This window comes from Euwallacea similis, chromosome 14, assembly GCF_039881205.1.
Source record: "Euwallacea similis isolate ESF13 chromosome 14, ESF131.1, whole genome shotgun sequence".
Classification (NCBI taxonomy): domain Eukaryota; kingdom Metazoa; phylum Arthropoda; class Insecta; order Coleoptera; family Curculionidae; genus Euwallacea; species Euwallacea similis.
The window spans coordinates 4,278,545-4,300,884 of record NC_089622.1 but is presented as its reverse complement, the minus strand read 5'-3'; the positions used below and the strand labels follow the sequence as shown (position 1 = coordinate 4,300,884).

The 22,340-nt window shown below is 35.1% G+C and overlaps 1 protein-coding gene across 5 annotated transcripts in view; it reads right to left on the bottom strand.

The window, feature by feature from the left end:
• The window catches only part of EcR (Ecdysone receptor), a 145,394-nt gene that overhangs the window by 41,166 nt on the left and 81,888 nt on the right, over positions 1–22,340 (bottom strand). The window contains exon 1 of one of the 5 annotated variants that reach the window (XM_066397280.1): positions 365–1,119. The exons of 3 other annotated variants lie outside the window; for them this stretch is intronic. In XM_066397280.1, coding sequence (XP_066253377.1) covers positions 365–626 — 262 coding nt within the window. In that variant the 5' untranslated portion in view covers positions 627–1,119. Of the gene's footprint in view, positions 1–364; positions 1,120–22,340 lie in introns of those variants that run through there. One more of the 5 variants, XM_066397281.1, reaches the window with a different exon arrangement.

The following is a 22,340-nucleotide window of genomic DNA, read 5'->3' as shown; positions in this document are numbered from 1 at the left end:
ATTTGATAGATTTATGATTTTAGCCAATCAAAAATATTTTGATTCGACAGTTATCACCATTTAGCCACCCTTCCCAGGGTGGTTTTTCAGTTTGCGCTGCACCAAAGCTAGAAGCTGATCTTGGTATTCAGCGAATTCGAAAAATTCTTATTTGCCAGATCCTTAGTTAATAAAAAAATGGTATTTGAAAGTCACTGCACAGATGATTATATTTGAAGAAGCTCTCAAAATCATTTTTGCTTATGAATTTTGTCAAGTCCTTTCAGTGATCTTCGGTCCTAAAGAAAAATTTTGCTGTGACGATTTGTCTGTGTTGCTATCATCTGGCTCAAAGGACCGCCACCCATAACTTTCCAAAATTTACCTGACATGGAGCTGGTATCGGATTTAGCAATAATCGTATGTCCGTTAATAGTGCCGTATCCGTTTTGAATAATCAAATTTCTGGCATGATTCTGTCCATTCAAGTCCAAGTCCCAGAATTCGAGGTCCACTTCACCAATGTCTGTGGACGCGAGCGAGTTAGCCGGACTCATTACCAAAGTGGTGGAGGATGACGTCACTTCCGCACTAGAATCTTCCGGGGTGAGTCTAACTGCCTGCAGTCCTGCCCATCTGCGTTTCATTATTTCCAAAACCGAAAATGGCTGAAACCCCCTTTTGTGAGGGGGTTCGTGAATGGATCGAACGTCGATGTCTCCGGTCAACACACGAACAAGCCGGTCACTAAATCAAGGAGCACACGGTCCACTGACTGCGGCACACGCACCGAAACCAAAACTGTTCCGGGTCAAAATTTGGTGTGCTCACGCTATACTGACGGCGGCAAAGTATGTAAGTGGGTCCTGTTTATCGAAAGTATCTTTGTAAGTCACTCTCGATGAGCCTGACACTCACTGATGCCGCTCTTGGGTACGTGGTTGCGTGGTGGGGAGACCAGCGCGAGTGACGTCACAACAGGTTGTTACCTTGTCTCTCCCCTCCCCGGCACATTCCAGCGACTTACCTGGTGATGAGGGGAGAGTGGGGAACGAGCGGTGCGCCGCCACTGTCACGGCCATCTTGCGATGCACGGACCGAGAGAACGAGCGAGCACTCTCGAGACCGGGTTTTGTTATATTAACCAACTTTGCTTTGGCGGAGGTTACGTGCAATGTTGCCGGCTACCCGAACATATGGTCGTTCGGCTGGAACTAACATTTTTGTTTACTATGTAGAAGCCTGCCTGCACACGTATCGCATACGATTTGATTTGCCGCAACTAATAGCCATTATGCGGCCCAGAATTGATCCGCATTCTACAATATGACTTACATTTCTTTACTATTACACTTCCATCCAATGATTGAAATTTGACTTCGTTGACCGCTGTGACCGAAAGGTCTTAAAATTGACTTTCTCGAAGCACCAGAACTGTTTTACGGCGTCAAATTCTCAGCGAATTTGACTTTATTGTGCTAACACCTCAAGAATCGTCGTCATAAGTTCCCGACAAAATTGACTTTCTCGATGTCGAGACTTCAGGATCATTTTTCATCTAAATTCTCGGCGAAATTGACTTTCTCGAAGTTACAGAATCAATTCCTTCCTTAATACTCCCGACGAACTTGACTTTATTACGAGATGGGGAATACGTTTTAAATTTACATTTAAAATACACTTCTTTCTCGGATATTCAGAATTGGTTTTTGCCGTCAACTTCCCAACGATGTTTTTCTTTTTTATTAAATTTACTTTCTCTTGACTACGACTCACAAATGAAGAATTTTACCGAAGAAAATGACTTCTTGGAACTTTAGAACCAAATCGCTGTACATTCCGAAATGCATTTTCCCGAGCTTGCATGACTTTCCGTATTTCACTTAAAATAGTAATAAAGTACCATTTTTCCGGCTCGTCTTAAAATATACTATATGTATATTACATCGTCGAGTTTCCAATGAAATTACTCCTCTTAAGATTTTAGAGTCATTTTTCACCGTCAGTTTCCTGCAAATCTGAATTTTTCGAGACTTCTTAAGTACTTTTAAATTCTCGATTAAATACACCTTTTCCTTTCTTGAGTCCTGAGATTCGCTGATTTTTGTCGCGGTAAGAAAATAAAATCGTTTGACACTGTCAGATTTAGTTTGAAATGAACTTCTTGGGGGCTTTAGACTCATTTTACGACTTCAAATTCCAACGAATGTGAACTTCTCAAAACAACGAACTAGGAAATTGTTCTCTATCGTCAGATTTCAGATGAAATTGGCCTTCTCGATGTTTCAGAAACAGTTCACGTCTTTATTAATTTTTTAAAGCGTAAAATATGTGTTTTTTTGTGCTTACGAATAATAAAATTATGTTACAGCATCAAATTTCTGAGAAAATGAAACCTTGTCAGTGCCATCCAGGCTCTTGATAACGTATGTATTATAGTAATTACAGTCCCAATAATATCCAAGACAAACGATATTCCTAATGCGCTTCACTCAAGTTAGTAAGGTGTAGCAAGGTAGAAAATATTGTAAAAGAAACTTTAATAGGTTTAGGGCTTGAAGCAATGAAAGAGAAATTGTAGGAGTAGTTTATCGGGCCATGATCTACACACGATAATTATACAACTTTAATTTTGAAAGGACATTTCCAATAGTAGTTCCTAAGCATAAGAAGGGAGAATCTCGATCTCGTTGGTTCCTCGAAAAAGAAACTAACAAGAGAATTGCTGTCATTCCAAAATTTAAAAGAAGTTGTAAAATTGTATAGTATAATTATCATCACATAGCTTTTCCCTCAATGCTACCTGTATTCAAAATGCTCTCGTTTGATTACAACAAACTCATGTGACGGATTTCGATCTAACACAAGTACAAATGGAGCCTTGTTTTCATTTCTAGAGTACTTTTACGATGGCTTAAACAATGACGAGCTCTGTGCGGCTATGCATTGTGATCTCACAACAGCATTTGATTGTGTAAACCACGAAATACTGCTGGAAAAACTTCAGATTTATGTTTTTAGGAGTATTGCCAAATTGGTTTCGTTCATATGTTGATGCATACTCGAGGACTGTGCTTACAGGATCCATTTTACATTTTCGACTCTTTCCCGAATTTGAATTTCTGGCGGCCATGGCTCGCGAAATTTCTAAATTCATGTCAAACTTGATGGTGATTTAATGATTAAAGATGAAATTGAAGTTTTAGATGTTTGAACTCATTGAAGATTTTGGTATTACAAATATTCCTGGCGTTTAGATATAGCCAAGACGATAATTTTAAGATAACTTTTTTTCCGGCTACAGTAAAACATTTCCTAGTTCATTTTCAACAGTTAACCCAGCTTTCTGAAGCCAAAATTTACATGTACCTAACACCCAACAATGAAGAACATCAAAGTTAAATTGTTAATAGTCAGTTTCCTATAATGCAGTCTTCTCTCATTCATTAATGATTTTCTTATTCAGCCTTCCTCTATTAGACTACATCTTTCGTTAGTATTGTTCGTATGTTTTCTTTCAAAGAGCTCTAGATGGGGATTTCTGGATTCCCATAGCGATTGTGGAATATGTTCTCGTATCTCATATCTTTATTGTGGTTGGAACATTTCATGTTTTCTCTCCCATATCGGATATTGTAAAACTCTGAGTGAAGCAGACAGTACTTAAACCAAAACGATGACCTCTCAAAATTATTAAACAAAAAACAATTGCGTTTCAGTTATGCATGACCATGAATTACAATTTTAGATTTAGAATGTCGGGGAATCAAAAATGTTCTACGGATAGAAGTTACATTTGAATGTTTCGCGCAGAGTTCGTAAATGTTATATCATCCACTGACCTTGAATTGGACATTTTTTTACTGCTTCCGGCTTCTCTACAAATTTAATACACGTTTTTTTAAATCCACAGACTTCTTTTTAATGCTTTCATGGTTTGTTAGTCCGGCATTGTTTTCTCGGTTTCGCGCGGAGACTTTCCTATGGGCTATGTTTAAGGTCAAAACTAGGAAGTTTGTTAAAACCGCGTATAAGTTGATCCTTAACCAAGATATACTGCTGAAGCAGTCTTATTGGGACGCACTGTAGATGGCACATTTGAAGTCATTAGAATTCCTAGAGCGTAACAAATAGCGAAATAAATTACAACCAAAATAAATAGCTGCTTGTTGGGTAAATGTTGTTCGTAAAGAAAAATAAAGTTGAATACACTTTAATTTGCTTAATTAAGACGAAGATGTTGGTATTTTTCACTTTGGTGGTTTCCACATGGAATGACATCAAAACACTGGCTCAAGATTAATTAAATTGCATCCTAATCGACGGATAGTCAAGTTTCGCTTAAAAACCAAATCGAATTCCCATGGGTGTCGGTTTGAAGCGTTAGTTGTATCTCCTTGGATTACGTGACTATTATGTTATCAATCCGTCCATGGCATTAAAAGCTGAAAGTGTGGTTTGCGACTTTAATATTGTGTCTTCTTACGCTTACACGACAAATACTGACGTAAATTACTCCCCAGATTTTCAGTAAACAATTCACGTGTTGATAAGAAATTACTTTTGTTCCAGTCACAAAACAGTTATAAAGATGTCAATTCTCTTAGTAATTTGGAGGCAAGTACTTTGCTCGTCCTAAAATCAATTTTTTTTCTCATGGAACATCCTCTAGGTTATTAAATATTTTGAACCAACAAATCACAGGGAACATTTTGGAAAATACATACTCCTATATGCATTTTCATCAGTTTAGGACTCCTCTGAGATGTCATGGTGGATTGTTTTTAAAACTTTTTCCTAATTTTTTCTTCCTGTTTGGGACGCTGAAATTCTTCTCTTTCATATGGAATACCTTGCATATGGATTGCAAAATGACTTCACTTGATTTGAGCCACTATCCCAGGTATCAAATATCTGAATGAAACCATAACACCGTAACAAAAACAATAATGACTAAGTCTCTTTTGCATGTGTGGCACGCATATGGTAGCATTTCCGGCGAGAATGCATGTCCAATATACATGTATCCATTTCGGTTTCTACCTGCGAGAGAATCTAAAGTGAAATGGGCAAGGATGTCAGAAAAGGGTGTGTTAATTTGGCGGGTAGGAAAAATAATAGACACGAATATTGCTTCTTAATGTATGCGTGAAAGTGTTTAAAGGTGTCAAGGAAAATATGCATTACATCACTAGTGCGGTAATAAATTCATATTATTTAACTTAAATAAGTCAAATTATCATTGCCAGATGGCATTCTAACCTTATACAGGGTGTTTCATAAGGAAATATGTATACTTCAATATGTTATTTTAAATGTAATTTTGGGTAAAAAACTTAGATCCGCAGACGCTTTGTTCAAGATATGCAAGGCGATAAAGCCTGCATACCTTAGATCCCTGTTAGCTAACACGTTAGACGTGATGTTTTGCTAATTAAGTATTGTTTGTGCCATTAATAAGAAATTTAAAAATTATGCTAATCATCTATTATTTTTCTACTGTGTACCGTTAACTCTCGTCTTTAGAGTTGAAAGTTTAACGGTGGTGCGTGAACGCAGCACACCATTCATGAGAGTATTATTTGAAATCAATTATTGACTGTTTTATTGATTTTGTGTTTAGTTGGCTGCCTATAATAAAATTGTGTACCGTTGAAGCATATCGTGCGCGGGTGCGGTTGGTGATGCTAATAATACTGATATTGTTTAATAATTTTATTACCGTTCGTATTATGTATGGTCGTATAAAAAATATAGTGTTCTACTCCTCGAAAATCATTTACTAGAATGAGAACATAGTAAACTGTTCTCTCAGTGATAGAAAATGCTATTTTCGTCACTCGGTAAACGATTTTTCGAGTTTTTTAATATTTTTGATTTACGATATTTTCTAATTTAGATGAATAAAGTGAGTTTTTTGTAGTCGAAATCTGTTACTAAATGGGCTTCATTTTGTAACTTCTTACATAATGAAAGTATGTACTTTCATTCAGTAACTCAGTTAACACATAGGTTGTTCTTCGAAAGGAACAGGGCGCAATTTGAGTATGTTTAAATTTATGCGATTTTCTTATGATTTATTCATCATACAGTAAAATTAGAAAAAAATCACGTATAAAACTCGCTTTGAAATTTGTTTATAAAACTCGTGTCATATTGCGAAAACTTGTTTCATTCTTCTCGAAAAATCCTACTCGTTACGTAAAACTGTTATGCATTTTTGAACTTGTTAGATAATTAGCCATTATTTTCAAAACCCATATATTTTACGATAAGTCTTTAATAGAGTTTTTTTTGGCTTTGAATTTAAATTGGTTGAGAATTTAAAAAATAAACAGATCATGTTCAAAAAAGAACAGCATTTTATTTTTCGTCTACTTAATTCTAATAATTGGAAGTTCGCACACCATTGATTACAGATTTTATTTACTTTTATTGCAAGAAAATGTCATTATTATGTTTTTAAGTTAGTATAAGTATAATGTTTCAGTTAAAAATTTTTAGCGTTTACGCAGATATAGATACAATGAATATAAAGTGAGTAATAAAATAACAAAATGGAAATTTGTAAGCAAATCTGCATCACAATCATTTCATTGGTTTTAATTGGTTATTACAGATGGAAAGAAAATTAAACAAAACATAAATAATCATAAAATAAAGAAGGTATTTGAAAAAATTGAGTAAAAATCCAGATGTGGTGGGAACATGTTGAATAAATAGATAAAAACTCACTTATTTTACTCTAAGATATGTAAGAAATTAAACTTTATTGAGAAGAAATACGGATCTAAAGCTAGAAAATTCCTCGTCATTGACTTGACCTTAAAACATTTCAGATATGTACATATATGGTAGAGGGACGACAATTAAAGTATGCACCGACCACAAGCCCATTACGTTCGTATTTTGGAAGGAAAACCATACACTACGCATCGATGGTTTCTGGGTCAATCAATATAATAGCAGATGCATGAACCAGAATAGAAGAAATCTAAGAGACCGTAAACTATGAAGACCTAGCTATCGCCCAGGAAACAGATAACGAGTTAAAGAGATTCATGGAGAAGGAAACGATTTTTGAGATGAAGTTGGTGAAGATTCCTGAAACCGAAGTATCAGTTTTTTTTATGACTTTTTCACTTGTACAGCAGAACCATTTCTTGTTCGAAAATTTAAATCATTTGCGAGGCACCACATATTTACGGACAACGACATATTATCTTGCAGCGAATGGGATGCTCGAATGTCCGAATCGAGAACTCAAAGCAGCGTTCATGACTCATGGAAATGTTCATTCAATCGAGACGCTACCTATTGTTTTGGGATTCCGTGCTGTATGGAAAGATCCCATCAAAGTAGCAGCAGTCTAAATGTCGTATGGACAGTTGTTAAGATTCATCAGGAGAATTCTTGCAACCCTGTAAGGCTATCGGCAATGCAGATGTTAGCATTGGATTCATTAAGGATCTACGAGAAAATATCTCAAATCTACGACCGTCAAATAGGTCAAGATAACCCACTAACAAGATTTTTTTTCAAAGATCTAGACAGCATCCTGACGATGATCCGTATAGAATAAAGAAGCGATACAGCAGGATTTTTCTGATAGACAGAAAACGGCAAAGACATCACAGTGTCCATCGATAGGATGAAGCCGGCTTATCTGATGGAAGATTAAGGAAGAAAGGAAGGAAGGATTAAAACCAGAAGCCACCAACAACTAATAGTTTTTGAGCCACCAGATCCAGTAGAAGAGTGCATTTACCGGATATCTTTCATGGCGGTTTTCCATGAAAAATTCTAACAGGGGATACTGTGGAATTTCCCCACAACAAAAGTAAATTATAATTCACTATATCATCAAGAGGTAATGAAAAGTTTCTTCTCAGACTCTACAAGTCACACCTTAGACTTTCATAAGGCATCACGAAAGCGCAGAGGAACCACAACCAGTCCAGAATATACAAAGGAACGACTTGTTGCAGTGCAATATAAAATATTCTATTACGCATGCATTATAATGGTTGTATTATGCACGCTGCAGCGTGTGTATGATTACTAGGGAAACCATATTAAAATTTTCAACAACTGTTTGTCTAAATATTTTGATAAATTCGTAATACTTCTTGACCCCTAAAAGCATCAATTAATTCTGTATTATTAATGCACTTGTAACAAAAATATTGTATAATATTCGTGTATATGAATATTGAAATGTGGCACCCATGCTTTAAACGCCCTCTTATACACTTATATTATTAACTAGTGCTTGGAAAAAGCTAACATTCAGAGTCTTAACAGAACCATGGATAACAGGAAGAAAGAACAACTCAAATGATCAGTTCGTCCTAAGACTTGAATGTAAAAAAATATGCCCTGTAAAAGTCAGTCTGAGTAATCTTTTTGGTCTTATTTAATTTGTTATCATTAATTACATCTTTAAAAATACCACGTTAAGCGTACCGATCATGACGGTGTAATGTACCCTATGAAATTAATGCCAAGTGCTAAATTTTAGTTAAAAATGTTTGTTTTTAGTAAATTTATTAAAAAAATTTAATGAATTTTAAGATTTGACAACCTGTATTATGGAATTGAGATGTTAGTAAAGATATTTATTTGTTTTTTATCATTTATTCAGACAAGTCTACTCTCCAAGATTATAACATGATCTTATTAACATCTTATATACATGCATCAGTATATGAATATTTAAGAATGAAGTTCTTTAGAGGCATAAAACTGGATTTTTCTATTTATTGCACATCAAAAATTAGCTAGAACTTAAGTGGCAATTAAATGACATTCAATGGTAAAATTAGAATCTGTGTGTTTTTCGAAAAAGAGGTAAACAAATCGTTTATGATCGAACTGAATCAATTCAACCAAATACTTTTATATTTCCACATCCTAGTTGTTTATCTTTTATGTCAACAGCACTATCTAAATTGGAAAATTTTGTACGAACAAATAGAATTTTCCCTCGTGAACAATGTGACACCAATAACACAATAAGTAACTTAAAAGCATTGTTGTTCACTTCGAGGACAAATTTGTTACCACGTGCCCGCATTCAAAAGATATGTACTGATGGTATACGGGGTATATAATATATAAATAACCTGGTTTTGAAGAAATATAAAATCTAATTAAAATTCCTCTTACCGTACCAATAGACATCCCGCCGCGATGAAATACATACCTGCAACAATAACACAATAAATTAGAATATTTTTCCTAATTACCCTTGGAATTAAATAATAATAATAGCCTCTTGTTGTTATATTAAGCAAAGTCATAAATTTCAGGAGAATTGTAATAATTCATATTTATTTTCTAATTAATCTCGGTTTTGTATACAAAGTAAACTTCCTAGAGCCGGCCTTATCAGAATCTCGGAATGAGTGTAAGTCGATATTGTGGTTGGTCTGATTTATGATCACTCTTATTTCGGTAAACTGGTTTTAACAAAGTTTATGCGTATTTGCAACAAACATTTATGCAGAGCTCCTTATATGGCCTATACTGAAAAACCCGACAAAAGTAGTAGATACCGATCCAGGTGGAAAGTGTTAATTTTCTGTCGAGAAAAAAAGATAAAAAACCATCGCATGTATACTATTTTAGTGACAACTATATTTTAATGAAAATAAAAAGGAAAATATGGAATTATTTAAACAAACCCCACTATAGATAAGCTTAGGCTTATTTAATAAACAGTGCATTTAGTCAACGTAAAGTATAAAAAAAGGAGTCGGACATTGGATATGGTATAGATTCTTCTTATTCTGGACACATTCCACAAGATTTGCTTAAAGTTGTATAAAAGGCCGAAGAGAATTTGTCACATTTTTAAGGTATTATCTGACATTCACCTGGGTTCAAAGTGTTACTCACCCGACTAGAAAAAGCGAGAAATCGAACAGTTTTCACCTGAGCCGAACATACGAAATAACACTCTTACACACATGGTTGAAATAAAGCATTTTACCGGTGTTTCTTATTTTTTAAAAACTTATACAAAAATAAATATTGACAAAGTATTTTAGCTTCAGTAACCACCAAAAGATCCGAATACCTTCGCATAATACGTAACCCCACATAACATAATAAGAAAAATACACCGTTACTTCCAGGTACTCCCAAACGAAATCTGAAAAAGGACTGATGCTGGCTTCAGGTAGAAATATTTGGTGACCAAAAATCATCCTTCCTACTTCTGTCTAGTTTCCTTAAACAACTAAATGTGGGTCAGTAACGAAGGTTTTTTTTATTTACTACAGCCAAAGGATCAACGTGATTTATCGTACTATTTATGGATTTCGACTGCTGCCATCAGATTATGAAAGGAACATTGTTATTTTGCTTTTCTCCTTATTTTTTTACGACAGCTCTTTGTAGTCAAAAGTGATTGCCTCTGACTGAAATTGCTCGATATTTAGCTATACAGGTGCCCATTTAGTGTTATTAAACTCAATCAAGGAGCTTCTCCCATTCTGCAAAATGCATACCCAAGATAACTCTTATTCTAAGCGAAACAAAGCGGGCAAGAAGTAGTTCCCTGTAATTACCACAAGTGCTCCGTGTAGTAAAAATAAATAATTCAGGTAAATGATTTCGTGATGTAGAATACTGGATAAATGAATTAACGATCGATTCAGCATTGCATCTATCGCAGGCTTAGAAAACGCCCTACATGAATCTATTAATTTTGTAAGATGACGCTAGTTTTCTCAGATTTTTGTTATAAATGAAAATTGAAACTTTCCATTAATGTGTACACTTTTTCTCGAATATCACATAAAAATCAAAAGTTATTCTTTTTTTAATATTGAAATTTACAGATTCATAAAATATTTTTAACTTTTTGTTAAACTAAGTGTAAAAAAACATAAATTCATAAATTTTCGGGTTCCTAACCTAAATATTGACAAAATAATGATACCCTGTGTTTACTAAACCATCAATCTTCGGATAAGGCATGCTTGCGCCAATGGTCACCCTTAAACGCGTAAAATCTCCAGCTCTCAGATTTCTCATTGTTAATGAATCATTATGTATAAATACCCCCACGATACGTATTTACTTATAGAGGAGTTATGAGTAGGAAACTAGGCTTTATTAAACTGAAAATGCGAGCAAAAATCATTGACAAAGTGACTAGATATCTTATCTAAAGAAGGAAATCAGCAACAATTAAAGAACTTCTTAAATGAAACTAAGATGAATCACCCTATATTTATCTCTTCATACTGAAAACAAGTATTTTTGCATAAATCAAGTGGGAGGAGGTACCTCCCGTCACCTGGTCAGCGTATATCGTGTTTCAAGAGACATATCAACAAGTAAATATAGGAATTATTGCTGTACTTAATGAGCCAGAATAATTTCTGGTGTCATTTCTATGCTAAATCGATTTACCGACACACGTTTGCAAGTATATCAATTATAATGGTGATAGAAATTTTGTTAGTGTGATGTTCGAGGTCATAGAACTTAAAATTTTTATATTCTTTCAATTTGTCGTTTGAGTTGCCCTTAAATATAACAAATAATTTTTGAAAACAATCGAGTCGAACTTTCGAGATCTTCAGACATCCAAGTTTTTCAATGAATCTTGAAAGAATTTTATCATTGACTTTAGTTCACCAAGACTACCTAGTTTTGAGAATATAGTATTTTGTTCCTTCTTTAAGGGTTTTAGGGTATTGATAGGATGTTTACGTTTTACGGAAGTTTTAAGAAATTTGGCAAGAATTTACTAATAAATAATAAATTAAGAATCCACAAGGGCAATGTTCAGTGTCCACGTTACACATGAAATTTTGAGAAATTCTGTTCTCTACAAATTCCAAAGTCAACCAAGACCAACTTCAACAAACAGTCTCAGAACTTTTCAATGTTTCCAGTTTGGCTGCAAATTTTTCAAGGTTCAGAGATAATTATTTCCATTAAATTCAAGAATTGCAATAGAATCACAAAGAGATTTTTAACAATCCACATCAACTTAACTACTCATTATCCGCAATAAATACACTGCGTGACATAGAAAAGAGAACACCCCGTAAAAATGATTTGATTTAAATAATTTTTGGTATGCATGTTGTTTACGCCAAAACAAATACTTCATTAAAAAGTTGAACAAATTTAATTGTTAAAAACTAAAAAAAATTTAATAATTTGTCGGTCCTCCGCGGTGTCTTATACATTCCTGTACACGTCTAGGCATGGATCTAATGAGGTGATTGATGTCCTCTTGGGGGATCTCATTCCAGGCTAACTGGACAGCATGACACAGCATCGCTAGGGTTTGCGGGGGATGGGGTAAATTATGCAACCTTCTACCTATAATATCCCATACATGTTCGATCGGTGAGAGGTCTGGAGATCGAGGTGGCCAAGGTAGCAAATTGACTGCATTTTGTTGGAAGAAGTCCATAGTCACTCCAGCCACATGTGGTCGTGCATTGTCTTGTTGGAAAACTGGATCAACAAGAGTTTCCAGATAAGGCACAAGATGAGGTTCCAGGACTTCTTGGATGTATCGCTGGGCTGTCATACTGCCTCTGACGAAAACTAAAGGTGACCTGCTACCATATGCAATGGCACCCCAAACCATTACCCCAACAGTCTGATGGACATGCCTCTGTATTGCAAACTGAGGATCCCATCTTTCACCCCGTCTCCTTCGTATTCTTGCCCGACCATCATGCATACCGAAACAGAATCTGGATTCGTCACTAAACACGATATTATCCCATTCCAGAGTCCAATGTATCCGTTCTTGGCACCACTGTAGTCGATTTTGACGATGATTTAAGGTGAGGGGTAACACGAGATAGGGACGGTAGGAAATCAATCCAAAACTTCTTATGCGGCGATAAATGGTTCGTATCCCAATGGGCCTTCCATACTCAGCGAACCACTGATCCGCCATCGTCCTCGACGAGACGAACCTATCTCTTAGGGCCATAATTCGGAGTCGGCGATCTTGGCGTTCTGTAGTTCTTCGAGGTCGTCCAGTACCTGTTCTTCTGCCTGTTTGCCCTTCTTCGAACCATCCCTGACAGCATCTCACTATAGTGTTTACACTACGGTTCAATCTAGTGGCGATTTCCCTAAATGACAGACCAGCCTCTCGTAGACCCACTATTCGACCCCTCTCAAACTCGCTCAATTGATGAAAATTTCGCTCTATTTTGGTTCTAGGCATATCTCTACGCAGTTTCTAAGCACACTACACTCCAATAAATGTTATTTTCCAGTTGTATTGTTGATATTTTATTGCAATTTTTATATTTAAAAAAAACCTAAAATTCCGAATAACTCGTAAATACGTAGATAAATATGAGTGAAATTTTGATCGTTTCTGCTATACATATAAACAAACATGCATACCAAAAATTATTTAAATTAAACCATTTTTACGGGGTGTTCTCTTTTCTATGTCACGCAGTATACTTACTTGGCAATAACACCCGTATGACCGACCTAAAAAAAAACGTCTTTCCTCACCTTCTAACCCAGAAACCTAAAAAATTCGTCACGGCCCTTATTTCGGCAACCCGAACCGATCAAGGTCGTGCGAAAAAAGACTGCGTGCAATTGCATTTAATTCGCATGAACCCATCATGGGCCCCACCGTGAAAATTGAGCCCTCCTGACCAACCTCAATATCCTGAAGTTGCATGATGGGAAGATTCGACTTTGATGGTCACGGAGTATGATTTTGGCCCAGAACTGTATTACGGTTAAGGCTGGTCAAGTTTTAATGGGGTTTGTTTTGGTTGGGATGTGCATGGAGATATCTGAGAGACGTTTTTTCACAGAAAGTTATATGTATATGACTCGAAGCTTGATGATACTCGAGCTTCTCTCTTAGTAATTTTTAGTGAATCTATGCTAATTGCAGTTGCAATTTAACTTTATGTAACAGTGAGAGACACTATTGTACCATTGGGTTGTTATCTCCTGAACAATGAACAAGAATTGTTTAAAACTGCGTCACCATTTTTTGGGTAGTCTGATAATTACTTAATTTGTCAAAATGGTAACTCGCAATAATGACAGCACGTTTGTTTCATTTGTAATATTATTATTAACCTCTCTACCTTCATATTTATTTTATCTCAGGCTTGCTTTTGTTTATTTTGCAGTGTGTATTCTAAAACGTCTAAGGTTGATATTCCCTAATAACCTTAGAGGTGAATTAACACTTTTTCTGTCCTATTGGAAACTGAGAAGGATTTGATATGTTACTCCAGTAAGGCCTTGAATAGATCTACACCAAACAAAATGTATATTGGGAGTGAATCATTTAAAATCAGTATATCTTGAAAATACAACTTGCGACATCTGCGTATCTTATCTCCATTTACAAATCTATTCTCTCCCTTAATAAATTCTGTATCCTTTTGGATTACTATATTATAGAGAATTCAACCCTGCCTCTTTCTATAGGAAGTAATGTTTCATATAAAGAAGCTGCAACAACCCTCACCCAAATATTCAATTTCTGGTCCAGGGGTTTCTACCCCTGCACCTGTATGCATAGGCTGCAAGGCCGGTCTTTCACATCATAGTCTTTGACCGAGGGTTAGTGATCCCTTTTTTCGTATACCTTCGTTTCTTCTACAGAAAGGGGGGTGAAATTGAGTTGGTGTGTAACGATGGGTTGTTGAAATCTACAGGGTGATAGTTTCTCGGAAGTCGATCCTTCTTGCCTTCCCAAACTTTTTTGCAGTACGCTATTGGCAATTTATTTCTTAAAACTTGAAATCCTTTTCCAAAAAGGTGTTTTTTTCTATTCCTCCTTTGTTCTCTCTCTCTTCTTCTTTCTTCCTTTTTTTCGTATCTCTTTTCTTGTTCTTTTCTTTCTCAAATGATTTTTTTTATTCTCCTTTGCATTGTCGCATTTATTCATTATTCATATTTTTTATTACCATCTCTTTTCCGTTTGTTATTTTCATATTTGTTTTTTTCTAGGTTGGTAGATATTTTGCGCTTTATTCCCTCTCTTCTTTTACTCAACTTTATCGTTTTTTTCATCTTTCTCAAAATTACTTTAGAATATTCTTCTATGTCTTTCCACGTTCACATCTAAACTAAACTAAATTTTGCTCGCGTTTCGAGGCTCTTTCGGACTCGAGGCTTCCTTAAAAGTTTACCCGACCATCCTGTCTTGTAGAATTTAAAGAGTGTATATTAAGAAATTAAATTTTACGTTATGTTTGTAAGATGTTGGATATTAAGAAATTAAATTAACCACTAAACGAGTTGGAAATTAACCCTTCAAAAATTAACATCCTGTATCTCAGTAACGAAACGTTGCTGGAATATAGATCATTATATAGCAAAGTATAGTATTATTTTCGAAGTAGAATATGTCAGTTTACCTTCTGAACACCCTGTATATAGCAACACAGGCAAGGTCGACCACCGGACTTACATCAAATTATTATATGTTGGATAATAATTGGCATGAGGTAGCCAAATCCAGTCATTATAAATCATAGAAATTGCGAGGTTCGTTCCACCGAAATAATGCGAAAATTAAGACCCGTGATGGTGAATAACAAAATGGTCAGCAGTGACGTGTAGAAGCAACATTCGGAGTGCTAAAGTAAATGAAACTGGTTGGTACGCCGCTGCAATCGGTTCACCAAAACAACAAAAACCGGCAAGATAACACTGCGCATCAACAAAATGTTTTCGCGACCTTTAAAGGTTAATGAATGCTCTAGAGACCTTGAAAGCGCTGATTCGCGCCGTGCCATTGTAACCTAAATGGAGTCTCAATTAAAAATCGTGAATACGAATAATTAATTGAACGTTCACACTTGAGTCCATTAAATTTGGAAACATGTTTAGGTCGGGGAAGAGGATACAATGATCGACAACGTTCCCATATTCATCGGGAATGGCATGACGGTTTATATAACACGAATAAGTGGAACGGATCGAGAATTAACGATGGATTTGGGGATGGAAATTAGAAATATCAGGTTTTAAATTGAAATTCACTCTTACCTCCTTGTCTCACTTTGCAAGGGTATATTTTAACTTTGCCGAAAACATAGTCAGCTACAAGTCTGAGAAATTTAGGTATAGAATCGATTTACATAATGTCAGAAACAATCTTGAATAAAAGTACAACAGAAGATGATGAGAGGAAATGCAACTCCTTCAGCTGCGAATATCATCAATTTTAGGTCTTTAATGCCCAGATGGTATTGCTTCCGATAGTTCTACATTCATCTATATTATCATAGTCATTCATTAGAGAGCCATTCATCTATATTATTCCGATCTAAACAGAGAATTAAGCATAGACATTTCAAATTGACAGTGTTGTATTAACTTACCATATTTGATGACCTGAGAACGATACATTGAAGTTGAAGAATACACAACTATTTCATGAATTTTTGAGGGGATAGATATGATAGCGGGGAAAATAAGATCCAAGAAAATTGCTTCTTTAGTATAGAATTAGATGTACTCGTAATGTATGTATGTCGTAAATTGTGAAGCAGAAAAGAACGGACATGCTGTAAGTTAATATTAGGGATTCACGACTTGACTTGTTTTTCAAGTTAATTGACTTGAAAGCTTCATGTATACAAAGTGGTTCTCAAGCTTTTCAGCACGATTTTCTTCAATAATATCAAGAAAAATAATTTAAATATTTTTTCCGGACCTAAACTAACCTGAATTAGTAAAGAAGGTACTGTAATCTTTTTGAAATTCTATAGGAAACTTCAAACAAGAAAAGAGAAATTTGAAGACTTTCTAGTCAAACCTGGAAATAAGACATTTACGAACATTTTATTATTTAAATTTGTTCCATTATTTAGTGAGACGTCTGCTTTCAAAATTTATAACATGATTATATTGACAATCTGTATGTAACTGAGTCCTAAACTTATCATTTGCCACCACAGAAATTCTTAAAATTTTCTCATCAATATCGAAAATCAATCGAAGGTTCCAGACTACCTTAATAGTATCTATTCGAAGTTAATCTCGGTGTTCTAAACTTTGCCTCACAATATTCACAATAACGGATTATTTTCAACCCTTGACGAAAGTTAAAAATATTCTCCGAATTTCCAAAGCATTTTGTAGCAATACTGGGAATTACGCAGTCTTGGTCTTCTAAAACTTTTCTTACATACTCAGTAAGAACGTAAAAAGTAAAGATTTCATCATCAATATCGTATATTTAACAAAAGTTCTAAAATTATTTAAATAAAGTTAGCCCTGAAAAAGACTACTATGAAGTAAGTACTGTGGCAAATTCCTTTAAAAAAATTGCACAAATTCCTTTAAAAAATTTTTGCATATTTCCTTGAACCTCTAGACAAAAAAATCTGTGAAATTCCCGCAAAAAAATGCCAGGAATATTTCATTAACAGGCAAAATACTTGAAAATTCTAACTTGTCGAGAAACAAACTATTTATGAAATAAGAAATTTTGCAATTTTTCGAAAGGGGAAACAATTGAATATATCAATGATACGAGTTTTGAGATGTAAAATCTAATCCATTTCGCAATGTTGCATGCACAAATCTGTAGGGAAAAGTTCTATCTTTAGAAAATAATAATTATCTATGCAGAAATATTGCCATCAAATCGACTCCGTAGACACTCGTGAATTATTACGTTTCCATGCAAATTGAAAAGGTTTTTAAAGCGGTTCCAGTATTGAAATTCTTTTTTTATGTTGGTTTCCATGCCGATTTTCAGTTGGGATCTTGTCAGTCAGAAACAACTGACATACGCCATTTACGACTAACCTCATCGCTGTGTCACTGCTGTCAAAGTCAGATAGTTCGGTTTCATTCGTTTCCCCGAGTATTTTGTAATTTTGTAAAAAGAATGAAATACCACACAAAGACAAAACGTTTATAATATTCCCAATTCACAATTTGATATTTTACTCTTGACTTCAAAACCGTTTTCATTTGCAAGCGTTTCCATCCTATTTTAATCCCGACATGATCATGAACATTAAAGAATCGACCTTGAAGCAAAACGAAATCGAAATCAGATTGAACACGAGCTTCCATGTCAAAATTCAAAACTTAAAAAGTTTTGAATTTGCATGGAAACATAATAAGTAACCGATTCCCATCTGGCAACCTCGCCCGTTCTATTCTAGCGAAGTCAGTGAAGCGTCACTTGACATGGTCACAGAACTGGTTTAGTAAATTAGAACCATCTCTGACCAGTCTTAAGTTCCCCGCTGTCCTGATCTTATTTCTTTGCATTCGCAATGGAGAAATCGTTAGTGGTTCTCTGCAATTTTAATTTCAGTTCACGAGGTAATACTGAAATGGACAATGTTAATATCAATGCTTAATTACCGACAATGAACCTTCAGAAGCCGTATCAAAAATCTCATTTCATGACCCTCAGTAGTTTACTAACAATCATGTGAAAATTCTACAGGAAACAATGTTACCTAATAATGATAATAATATGCGGTACAACGACTGAATAAAAATAAGAAGCTTGTTTCCTGTGAATGGCTGCCAGGCTATTCTTGAACTTGTAGAATGTAAAATTATGTTATCATGCTTCGTGGTAATAAAGAAAGGTTACATTTAATTATGCTGGGATTATAGTCTTTGATTTCCGCTGTTAATTAAGACGAATCGCAATTATCGGTATTGGCATTATTCGAAACCCTTCTTCACCTGCCTAGAAGCAACTAAGACCAATGGTGGTTGGACGGTATCTAAGCGTCACATCCGGCGTTGCCACGACCAGCAAACCGGTGCCCTGCTCTACCAGAGCGCGACTTGCAGATCAACAGGTTGAAAAGAAAAGTAGGATACGGGTACCCAGTTTAATATCAGTACTGCTCTGTATATAAAATGCGTGTTAGGAGTTTTCTTTGCCGGTGGGTATGATGGGTCTTGATGGTTGCGTTGCCCTGTTGCCAAATCGTAGACGATTGGTTAGAAGAGACTTCAATATGGACGATTGGGAATTTGGAGGAAATTACTGAAATAGGATACCTCTGTAGGGGTTAGAAGAAAATATCGGTAGATAACGGAGTATGGATATGGATAGGTACATGACGATGGTACATGGAGTTGATATTTCGATCGAGGCAGTATCATTGGGAGATCAACCTATTTTAAATGGAGCGGTAGAGTTGGTGAAAGGATGTCTCAGGGATACAATATTAAGCTGATACTAACATACATACTCTACCGTTGACTTGGGACACGAATCAGTATAAAGTTGGAACAATGGACTTTTGCGCTTATGGGAATGGACTACATCTGAAGTCAGAGTTTTGCAGTATTTTGCAAATCTACCAAATTGAATGCTGACTCGGTATATTTATGCCTTAACATACTTAAAATCTGTTTATGTCTCCACCGTTACCGAGGTTCCCACATCAAGACAACGTCCAATTTCACATTAAGGGAAGAGATAGTAACAGAAATTTCGTCCAGGATTCATTGACAAAATTCGTGCAGACTTCCTCCAAATTGCATATACGGAGAATTATTAGTCAGCCTAGTGATAGTGAATATTTTAACTACTCCCACCACAACTCAAAAAATAACAATTGCAACCAATCATCGACAATTTAAGTCACCTAGAGAACGAGAATCCTCGTTCGACAAAATAACAATAATAATTTTGTAATAAACAATCTCGCTACGCTCTAGTGATTCACCACTGCAAGCTCGGTTAACCAAGTGAAGTTGCACTTAGCCAAGTCAAGGACAAACGATACAAAAAGCGAGGACACTGTTGCCACGTTGAGCTTGCGCTTTTTCAGGTAAACTAAATGTTTTGAAAACAAATTTGTGTCGGATTATTTCTGTGGCTATGTCAATTCGAATAAACACACTTTTGCATTTGTAAAATGGAGATTGTTATCATTTGATTGATAAGTTTACTGAAAAAAAAACTAAGCTCAATGTGATATGAAACAATGAGGGTTTTGAAATAATTTTTGTAATTAGAAATTATATAAAGTTTCTTTGGACGCGAGGGACCAAAAATTGAGCTTAATTAGATGAACTGAAAACAAAGTGCGGAAAGTTAACAAAGTTTTTTTCAAGCTTAAAGGACTAAATAATTCTGAGCCGAGAAACAAAAAATAAAATCAATTTTTTGCAACCATTTCAGGGCTCTCAAAACAATAAATGAATAAATAAACTTATGTAATCAAGAGAAAGGTCTGCGAGACTTTCTAAAATATGGAATCTTGTCCAAAAATCAAATCAAACTGGATATGCAGCCAGTGTCAAGTTATCTCGACATACTTGTAGAGTAGAATATTGAATATGTTTAAGAAGAAAAATTCTAGGTCGCGTTATTCCAAGTAATACTGACATTAATGAGCGACATTAAAGAGCCGAGATGATGCGATGTCACTGTTTTAAATTTATTTTTTTGATGCTACTTGAAGAGTAAAGTCTACAGGAAAACAATCGAAACACCATTTCAAAATTGAACCAGAAGATTCGACGCAAAATAGCCGAAATTGAGCCTGTGAATTATTGAAATGTAATCTCATCTGTCGACAATCGGATTACATATTTCATGCTTGAGGAGCAGAATCAGTCGTTTTAACGACATTACTTTTTATGTGCAATTGTAGTCAATCAATCTAAAATAATTACTAATACTTAATGTTCAGAATATTTTTCGTGTTTTTATTTAATACATGTATATGGAAACTTAGACAGAATCGTCCTTTATATATAAGTAAGGTGAAGCCTGAAAAAAAATGGACGAAATTTTCACATTATTTTTTGTATTTCGAATCATTTGAAAATTCAGAGAATTTAGACGCATTTTTGGTCCTTCAAGTATGAAAATTTGAAGAAATGTTCACATTATTTTTAGTCCTTCGAATCCTATAGGATTACTAAAAAATTTGACACGTTTTATTTGGCTCATGAATCAAGATGAAGAACAAATTTCCATATTAATTTTAAACTTTAGAAAATGATCTCAAATTCCCAGAGTTTTTTTTAACCGAGTCTATAACAGCTGGCTTTATTCTTATTATATCTCCCATTACAAATACATAATAATAATTCGGAAGGAGCTTAATAAAAAGGCAGTAATCCGTAGCAATTTCATTTATTTATGCAGAATTTAATCCCATTAAAATTGACCCATTAAATCCTTATACTAAAGCGGATTACGGCGACCTGGAACAAGTTATGACAAAATATGATTTACCACGCACCATCATCAGGGAACAATAAATGAGTATGACTTGTTCACCGCCGCCTCAAATTATGTAAATCAGTACCTTTTTGTATTCAAGAGGATGAACGGTCAAGTAACAACCCCTCATTTAGTTTTTTGGGGTTGGAGCGTACCTATTATTTAATAAACAGGGCTAAGGCAGGCATATTCATAATAAAGTAATCCCAGAGGCTGGAAATGCCGATGTATTCTTTGATTTAGCAGTGATATCCAGTTTTCCACGTTTCCCAATGGGTCAAATTTCAGACACCTCTGAAAGGCGGTTAAAAAATCGAATTTCTATTCGATACACTGTGTATAATAATAGACAACTACGCCGTATTTTTATTAATAGAAGCGAAATAATTTTGCGGTTGATAAACCTTCCAAGTTCAAGGTCGGCTCGTTGCGATTAAATCGGCATCTGGATTTTGGCACCGAATTCACGCCACTGGAATTAATTCGCCGATGACACGACAACCTTGGTACCATATAACCAACAATTCTTGGTTGGCATTTAAAATAGATGTATTTTTCGGTTAATTGTTTAACGCTTCGATGGAACAGGAAGTGGAAATTGTATTGCGATTTATTAAATCACTTGATTATACTGTAATATAAGTACAAAAATGTTCTCATATACACAGACCATACTATATTCCGGCATTATGAAAATTCTTCACGTACCATTTAATACAGTCGAAATGAATGCAAAAAATGCAATCAATAACTACCACTGACTATAAATGTATATTCAATAACTAAGCAATTAACGTAGGTAAATAGCTTAGCTCTCTCTGGTAACCCCCAAATGAAAGAACATAATATGCAGGTCCAGAAATTTTTCTATTGACGTCACCCCAGGAAATTTTGACCTTTATATCTAATGAATAAAATGTTGTGTAGGTTATGCTTTAATCAGACGGCTGACTGGGCTATTAACCTATTGAGCGTATTTGCGTTCCATTTTTTGTTTGACCGATAAAAGCAACATTTTTATTGGGGAATTATTTGCCAAGGCATACCAAACTGATCATGCAATCGTCTATTTTTCTGAAAAGTTTTGTTTATTTATCGATAATAAATTCGAATATCTCCTTGTTTATAGCATTTGATTATTGTCAAT